The sequence below is a fragment of the Pieris napi genome, chromosome 2, assembly GCF_905475465.1.
Source record: "Pieris napi chromosome 2, ilPieNapi1.2, whole genome shotgun sequence".
NCBI classification, from domain to species: domain Eukaryota; kingdom Metazoa; phylum Arthropoda; class Insecta; order Lepidoptera; family Pieridae; genus Pieris; species Pieris napi.
This window is the reverse complement of record NC_062235.1, coordinates 7,652,038-7,661,643: the sequence shown is the minus strand read 5'-3', so window position 1 is coordinate 7,661,643 and position 9,606 is coordinate 7,652,038. Positions and strand designations below refer to the sequence as shown.

Here is a 9,606-nt window from a genome sequence, read left to right as displayed (position 1 = left end):
AATGTACTCTGTAGAGACTAGAGTGTAGACTGTTCACTGTAGTTACTGTGCGTTTTCCAATTACAGCACTAGAGCGCATTATGCGGCATAATGCTCAACTTGAATGTTCCAACTACAGCAACGCTTCGCACAATTGAGCACTCTCAAAACTTATGCTCTCGCGTGCTTCTCGCAATCAATACCAACACAGTGACAGAAAATTTACCAGTGTTTTTCTTTAAGTTGGCATTTATCGAAATTTTCGTTAGTAAATATTATTTATTGTTGAAAAATTTGTAAGGCTTTCGTTTCCTCGTAGATTTTGAAAATAATTAAAGTTATTTCAAATTGCTAAAAAAAAGAAATATAGAAATATAAAATAAATAGTTACTTTTTTTATATTCCACATTTAAAATATGAATACAATTTTATTTTAAAATTCGGATCTGTAAACAAATTTATTTTACAGGATTATACTTTTGTAAACATTGCAATGGTTATGAAAAAGTATATTTTTTTTTAGAAATCATTAAAAAAAATTACTCAAAACGTAAATGATGTAAAGTTTACCACATTATTTATACATTAATGAGGTTGCTAACTCTATTAAGAAGATTTTTTTTTCAACACTGACTTAGCGCACTCTGTTGATGCATTTGAAAACTAATTCACGTTCCGACTAAGCTTCAGCATTATGCGGCATTGTGCGGCACTGAGTCGCATAATGCTCTGTAATTGGAAAACGCACACTAGTTGTGATGTTGTAAAAGTAGGGAGTATGGCGTATGCCATATGAGTGAGAGCATTAGTGACATTTGAGGTTAACAGATGTCAATTGACAAGTAACAAATTATCGATATAAAAATAACAAAATAGCGGGATTGTACTAAAATTGAAATATAAAACTGAGTTATATATTATTAAGTGTAATTAAATTCCCGATTGATAATATGGAAGTATTTACTACACTGTTGTTTTTTATCAGAAGCTTTTCCCTACCTATTTTTAGAACCAGTTAAGAATATTCCATTGTTAATGTTGTAAATATGTACATCTAGAATGTCATCTCCAGAAATAGTTGACGATTTTTATGGGGTGTATTTATTGTACAACATAAATCCTAAGTACAAAGGACGAACCTACATTGGGTATACTAGGGATCCGCTTAGAAGAATTATGCAGCATAATAGAGGCACTTGGGCAGGTGGAGCTCACCGGACAAATAATAAAGGTCCTTGGTATGTATAATTAATAACTGAGTGAGAGTAAAAAAAATATCATGTTTAGGTTGAGGTTTCATAAGTTAATGGGAGACCAAATAGTCTCAAAATGTTTAATACTTATTTTTTAAACATACAATTTATCTTACAGGAAAATGGTGTTAATAGTTCATGGGTTCCCAAATAACATTTCTGCATTAAGGGTAGGCAAAATTGAGTCTTGCACCTCTTTTATATTCCTCACAGGAATATATATTCTTATGATTTTTAATTACAGTTAAGCTAGATTTTGTGAAACATATAATTTACATTGATGCATTAACTACATAATTTTTTTTTAGTTTGAATGGGCATGGCAGAATCCTACTAAAACAATAAGATTGCAACATTTAGACCTCAAGAAATTACCAAGAAAGGAGACTGAGATACAATTTAAAATCAGGGTTTTAACAGAAATGCTGAGAGTGGGCCCATGGTATCGTCTACCTTTAACCATTCAATGGCTGGAACATGACTTTTACAAAGAGTTTCCTGTAAGTAAAATAAAACCAAATTTTGAATTTATTTTACTGTAATAAAATATATACTATTTTTATTTACAATATTTTATATTGAATACATTATTCTTGAATACACTCAATAAATAACTATAAATAGTATGTCTAACGCAAGAACTCATCAGTACCAATCTAGTAGATATTATTAGAAAGATACAGGTGTAGACATTTTCGAATTTTAAGAAGAATTAGTAAAAAAAATTCAAATTTCATATAAAAACCAAAATAAATCATAACTCTGCAGGGGTTGACCTTAGAGACCTCCCGTAGAACAATTTTTTGCCGCTGATGACCTCATCTATCCCCTATTTGCGTTTGATCCACGACTTTTTGGCCACCCTGTATAGTAGTAATAATATATTATTATGTAAGTACTTATTATTAATATAATAATTTCAGCCAGAACGAAAACCGCCAGGCCACATTATAACCGGTTTTGGTCCAGTCAAAAGCAGAAACCTCAGAGTCTCCCAAGTTCTTTCAACATTCGAAGTTTGTCAGATTTGTTTCGAATATATTAACGATAATAAGGAACTTAAATGTGTCAATGAAAAATGTAATTTAGTAGCCCATTTAGCTTGTTTAGCAGATTTTTTTTTGTCTCCTGGAGAATATGTTCCAATTGAAGGTTCTTGTCCAAAATGTAATACCATTTTAAAATGGGGTGTTTTGATACGAAAAATGAAAGGACGTAATTATGTTGAAGATACGGAGTCAGAAGTGGTCAACGAAGAAGAGATTTCACAGGATAAAATGTTTGTTGATAATAATTCGTGGTTTCTTGATTGTAATGATGATTTATGATGACGATGAATATAAATTGAAATTAATATTAAATACAACAATTTAATAATTTAATAAATTTTTCGCAGTTTTTTTTTTAAGTTTGCCTTATTCTTAATATTTCCTTTTATTCCCACTGAGATGATGTCATAGAAGGTAGACAAAAGATATGTAGTAATAGACAAAAATTTCCGTGTTTATCATTATTGTTACGATGTTTTTTCTATACATCAATCGTTTCTGATAACCATGGTAACAAATATGGTATAGTCCTTTTCATGAAAGAAGTCCCCCAGACGCGGCGCTGCAATCGCATAACGTAATGTTGCCATTAATGAGTAAAAAATTTACCTATTTTATTTAATAATAATAATAGCAGATGTAATTTATCAAATAATATTATTTTCTGCATACTTCGATGAAACAATATTTCTGTTATGTAAAAAGTATATTTTCATTTACTTATATTAGCGATGTTCTACCTACTTACAGGGAAAAGATGAGAAAATAGGGTAAAGAAAAGCAATACAATTTTTTATTCAGAGTTTTATTGCATAATTGTTGGTTTACAATTTTTTTCGAAGTACATGCTGCTATTATACCTTCGTTTATAATTCTTGTTACAGTTTTCTCTGACACACCTGCAATTGAATTATGAACAATTAAAAATAATAGTAACTTTAAGTTTATAATGCTTATGTAATATGTATATGTTTTAATTTCAGTTACCTAGTTTCATCACGTTATGTATTTATTCAATTTTGTCGCCAAAACGAATTTATATCATAAAAGTCCCATCAATACAGCAAAAAATTATTAAATGGCAACTCTAAAAAGTACCCGTTATGGCGCCAACTCTCTTCCGAACATTGTTTAGTGGTATTAAAACACCTTGATTCTTATGTTCCGCTTCACAGAACTCTTTCACCTTTAATATCATTTCTCGAGCCGAACTTTTTACAACTTTTGGCATTGTAATCAATCTTTAAAATGCACTAAGCTAGTTAAAAATTCACAAAAATCTACCACAACAAACGAACTTCATAACATCGACGAATGACAACACTGCCGACCTGTCAAATTTAGTTCCAAAAATCGCCGCGGGACTTCTTTCATGAAAAGCACTATAGTTAGTAACTTTAGTTTACGCTTTATAATTTTTTTATAAGATGGCGAATGAGCCAACTGGACGGCCATAAAAAGCAGTCCATGGACACCCATTTTGTTAAGTTTTGTTGCCGACGTTTGTGGGAATGGATAAACCTCTTTTTTTTAATACTTAGTTTTCGTATTTTCTTGAGAAGACTTCCACTAAGAGCTGATTAAATAATATAATAAAGAAAATTATTTTTATCTTCTCTCGGCACTGAAAATAGAATCTTTCTTTATTTTTAGGTGCTTTTATCTTTTCACTAAAAGAATTTAATTGCATACATCTTAAGATATAACTTTAAGATCAGAATGCGATGAATATTAAATGTTACTTGTAATTAGATCTGCGTGACGAAGAGCGTTACACTCGATTGGTGTCAAATTACGTTTTGCATTAACGTGCTTTCACTGTCGCGTGACGCATTCACAAACCACCGTGTGTTTTAAGCCGTGTCATAAAACAAGATCATTGGCAAGGTCCATATATTTTATTAAACATTGCGTAGGTATTATTTCGTAAATGTTATTTTTAAAGAATAATAAGTGAAAATACAAATGTATATCTATAGGAATAATAAAATATAAACCAATTTTTTTTAAACATGTACTTTTAAAAACTTATTAAAATACAGATATTGCCTACCAGGTACAAATTCGCTTGGTATTATGATAAAAAATACTTAGTAATAATATAAATAATGGTCTTCCAAGTAGAACAGAGAAGGTAAAATACTTATTTACTAAAATAAATTACCTAATAGAAAATATTATTTACAGTACATTTCTGGCGCTTAATTTTAGCGAAAAAAAATTTAACTAAGAATAAATTACAAAGGGTTCAGTAAAAAATTAAAAATAAATGCAAAAATTATTTGGTAAGTTAAATAAATATACAGTAAACAGCACAATTATAGTCAATAGCCACTCTTATATAAATAATGTACTACATACCAATCTTACTTATGAATAAACTCAATAATCATCAAATAGTCCACCATCATCATCATCATCAAAGTCATCATCGTCGTCAGCTCCGGGGGGTACGAATGCACCGTTTAATATTCCACTTACAGGCTCTTCAAAGCCCAGTACTTTGGCCATACCGTACACTACTCTCATCACAAGCAATCTTGTAAAATCAACTGGAGACGTCTCTTTACGTTGTAAAACTAATTGTTTTTCCGTTGGATAATCCATTTTTCGAGTCTTACACTCACTTACGTATATAAAAAATAATATCGCACAGATAATTAAGTAACGTTTCATTTTCCCGCCAATGTTTTTTTTCTTCTATTTCAGCAACGAAAATCACTGCATAATATTTGAAATGTTAAGTTGTAGTCTAGCTAACGGAATGTCGCACGAGTGAATGAGGACTCTGGTGTAAACTTTTAAAGCAGGGAGGTGTCACCAGAATTGTATGTCATACCAATATGTATATGGATAACTGTCCTCAGCACGTTGCGACCTGAGAGCATAACGATCTTTACTGTTATTTGTCCATGGCCGTGAAACCGTGGAGAGTCATCCGATTAAGTTTGTTATTCGGTTAATGACATTTAACTTTATTATATAATTTATGTCTCTACTCTCTCTTTAGTTGCAGTAACTACATTACAACTACATTGAATTACAATATGTATAATAATACACATCGCTTGACACTTAAATAGGTAAAAGTACCTAATTGGTTTAAATGGTTTTTTAATAGTATGATACTAACAAACTTTTTTTATGTTTATAACGTCATAATAATGTTATGGATATTGTAATATCTATAGTATAAGACTATCTAGTACTTTCGATATTATTTTTTTTCGAATAAAATGTTTCGCTCTGTTGACTTCTCGGAATACCGTCGTAACTTTGTTAATAATTAATAATAACATTTTTTCTAAAGTAAAACCGGCTATAATTAATCAAAAATATTATTTTATATAAGTTTTATGTCTTTGTTTAAAAATATAAATTTGCATGTTTATTGAGGATACATTTATTGTTTAAATTGCTTCATGGCCTTACTGAATCAAAGATACCGCATAGCATAAAAAAGTTTCTATTATCTGTGGCTATTATAATGTCACTTCTTATTTGGCGGGAAAAGGTGATTTAATTTATTGGCTTGACGATTTGGTATCAAATACGCTGGTGAAAGTAAAATCAAAGTAGGACAGCCTGGTTTTCGTTTTGATGTAAATATTCATTGCTATGCAATACGGGGCATTGCATCTCTTGAATATGGACTAAACCGGACCTAGCCTTCATTTCGATACCTCCTAAGTATACTGAGTCATCTAACAAATTTAGGTATTTTGTTTTTTTTATACAAAAGTACATAATAAACCATGATCTTAATGTTAGTGTTATTTTTTTTTTAAAAAGAGATATAATTACCGAGATAATTTCACGTATACTAAATCAATTTCAACATCAGTTAAAATCGTACATTGTATACTGATCCAAATAACATTGTATCAGTATTCGCGGGGCGTGAGGAGGGACGCATTGATACAAGTATATTATGGCTCAGTATACGATAAATGACGGCGAGGGCGCGATTTTTTTTTAATTTTCTCAATAATAAGGTGAATAATACAATGAGCAATATCTCAGGAATCGGTGATATAATGCAAAACAGGGATGAATATGGTAAGTTACATTGATATACTTTATTTATGTTACATATAGTGTGATTTTGCCATTTTTGTTTGATAATTGTTACACGTTGCTTAGTACGCCGTATACTGATACAACTATATTTACACCTGTTTACAACGAACAAACTTTATAAAGAAGACACTTGATTTATCTGGCTATAATAATGTACTAATTAAATTTTTGATATATTTGTTTTAATTGTGGTATAATATATTTTTTTATGTGTTATAAATTTTATAACTTGATATTGGCACGTTAAATATAAAAATATGAATTCTTGTGTTTTTAATTGTTGTTTGTTTTAGAGTCTCCATTGCCACCGGATGCAAATTTTATGGAAGAGGAGCTATCAATACTTGATGATATTGATTAGAAGGAGATAATATTATTAAGACCACAAAAATATCGGTTTGCAAAACTATGTTCTTGAGAACCCTTTCTATTAGTTTTGATTTTGCTTATACAGATTTAGAAAAGTCCGATAAAGGTAATGGATTTATTAAATCAGATCAGCGTGGTCTTTGGATGAACATATAATCCATCCGATAACGTTCACAGTGTTATAGATCACGTTGAAGCATTTTCTCCTGTAGAGTCACATTACACTCGCCAAAAATCAAGTAAAAATTATCTGGAAGGCTTTTTATCCTTCCCAAATCTGTTCATGAATCGAATGGTTTATGGACTACCGTGAGACAATATCTATATATAGGTTTTATAAACACAAAAAAGATATTTGTGAACAATGTCACATTTATGAAAATAACAAGCAAGTTCTGCAGGCAGATAAAGAAAAGCATGAAAAGCATTTTAAAAAAAAGAGAAAGCTAGAAAAAAGAAAACAAAAGATAAAAAATCAGCGTTACAAATTAATGAAATCCTTACATCAGCATCTGATCTTCAAAAGTGTCTTAATGTATGTACCTCACGGAAGCGTGAGTACTTTTTATTATAAACGGAAACATTATTTGTATAATTTCACGATATTAATTCTGGGATCTCGCCAAGGTGATTGCTTTTGATGGTATCAACAGACAGCAAAGAGAGTTGCAATTGAAATTTCCAGCTATCATTTTAAGTTTATAGAAGATACGGGTGGTGAAGGTGTCAATGATTACCGGTTTTAGTCAGACAACTGTGGAGGCCAAAATAGAAATAGGATTTATTTCTTAATGTATATGTTAGGTAGTTTAAAGTGTAGTATAGCTATTAGCCATCGCTTTCTAATAGTGGGTCATTCACAAAGTGAAGGCGACAGTATGCGCGCTTTAATTGAAAGACAGACAAAGATAAAAAGCTTTATATGCCTGATCAATGATATACAGCTTTTAGATACACACACAGTTATTGAAGTGTCTCAGGATTTAATAAAGGCCTTCAAATCATAGTCAAAACTTATAAACAACTGGACAACTACTAATGATGGATCTATCTATCTATCTAAATAACTCTAATGGAGCAGAAGATAGAGTTCAACCTTTAATATTTTCATTTATTTTGGTTAACCTTATAGCAATTTTTTGAGCGTTAGAATTTCCTAGATTTTTAGATATTTATATTATTCATATCTATTATTTTTATTAATATTGTTTAACGTAAGTTACCATTTTTAGTTTCTATTATTTTTATTGATGTTTGTTACTTTTCAAGAAACTTGAATGATACTACATTCTACAAAAAAGGGTCCTACTTAGTATAAACGAAAAATACATCGTGATTATTTAAATGTGTTGTTTTGTTAATGAGACTACTTCTTCCTAACCTTTATTAATTTCGTGAGTTATTCGAAATACCTAAAATGACTTATTAAAAAGCCTCGATTAATTATATTAGTCCAGTATACGTTGAGGTTTTAACTACTAACATAGGTAAGTACTTTCCTAGTATAATGAGTCAAGTGATGTAATTTCAACATTTTATTACTAAGTGGGAAAAAAAAAATTCGAAAATAACCAAAATTAGTATGATATTAATAAAATGATTATCATATTTCGTAATATTTTCGAGTAAGCCATAGATTTTCATGTACAACGTACATGAATATAACTGGTAGTTAAACCATTTTACTATTGAGTTCCGCCCGTGTATAGTGAGTCATGTACATAAAATATCATTTAAAAACAAAATTCAGCAAAATCATGTTATACCAAAGGAAGAGCTTTCAATCTTTATTAAAAAAACATTTAATTTATTCCGAATTAGTTTGATTTCATTAAAATATAAACAATTTGCCTTAAAATGGCTCTCCTGTAAAATTACTAAAATGTCAGTTGACTCAGTATACTTAGGAGGTATCGATTTTATTCTAAATATGTATAAATCTTGATAGAATATTAATAAGGGTAAATACAACATCTAAACCAATACGCTCAGAGAAAATGTAACATGTGAAAGATAGTCTTTGATTTTTTTTAATTTCGTAGGTGGTAGCTTCATTGTCTTTGTAGGATCAAATGTTAAGATTACACAATTTTATGATAAAATGTACCTATTGGAATATTTTCCAACGTGACGTCGTTTGTTATGCACCACTATTCTGAATTCTCCTAGGTATAGTCTGGTAAGCACTAAGCATTTCAAATAGGCATAATAGTATTGGGACGCTTCCGCTTCTGGCCTGTTTTTTTAGTTATATCTAGAAGCAGAACGAATTTTATTTTACGTGTACACTAGCTTTAACAAATCTTGTTTTATTTATAATTTTTTTCGTTATCAATCTTAAAAGTACAATTAAAATATGTATAACGTTACATTATTTTGATTATCTTTTTTAGATTCTTTTTGATAAAAATTTGAGAATAAATCTAGCGTTTGTTTCGTTTATGGTGTTGTTTTCCTTATCGTATATCTAAAGGTTGACCAAGGTGATACAAAGTGTAGCTTGTTTCAAATTCTTATCCCTCGCATTAAACGGTGGTTCGGAAGTAAGGCTCGTATATAGGATTAGGTGTGGATGTAACTTATTATCATAGGTTGTGTTTTTTTGTTGTCAGTACAAATACTGGTACCTAACACATGGACCGGCACATACTTGAATTATTCAACGCGTTCAGCCCGGAAGTCCTAAGTTTTATTCTCTAGGGAACATGCAATATAAAATAAAATTTCCGGTTATAAATACACGGAATTGAATCTGTTTGTCTACTAAGAAATATATACAAAATTTTATTGTCTTTCACGCACAACACTTAAAAAAGAACATAGTATTTGTTTGCTTCTTCACTAAGGCGTTATTTATATTTAACTTATTACTAATT

The 9,606-nt window shown here is 30.1% G+C and overlaps 1 protein-coding gene across 1 annotated transcript; it reads left to right on the top strand.

Annotated features, from left to right (window-relative positions):
* Positions 1 to 787: 787 nt before the first annotated feature.
* LOC125062525 (structure-specific endonuclease subunit SLX1 homolog) lies at positions 788 to 2,609 on the top strand. Its single transcript, XM_047668521.1, has 4 exons — positions 788 to 1,217; positions 1,351 to 1,402; positions 1,541 to 1,732; positions 2,156 to 2,609. Exons 1-4 carry the CDS (start codon positions 1,039 to 1,041, stop codon positions 2,558 to 2,560), a joined length of 828 nt encoding a protein of 275 aa, XP_047524477.1. The 5' UTR covers positions 788 to 1,038; the 3' UTR covers positions 2,561 to 2,609.
* The last annotated feature ends 6,997 nt before the right edge of the window (positions 2,610 to 9,606 follow it).

Bases quoted from the DNA above. Each gene is read 5' to 3' on its own strand.
- LOC125062525 (XM_047668521.1), top strand. From the start codon at position 1,039: ATGTCATCTCCAGAAATAGTTGACGATTTTTATGGGGTGTATTTATTG. The intron at 1,218-1,350 runs GTATGTATAATT...TTTATCTTACAG, and splicing joins ACAAATAATAAAGGTCCTTG to GAAAATGGTGTTAATAGTTC. The intron at 1,403-1,540 runs GTAGGCAAAATT...ATTTTTTTTTAG, and splicing joins ATAACATTTCTGCATTAAGG to TTTGAATGGGCATGGCAGAA.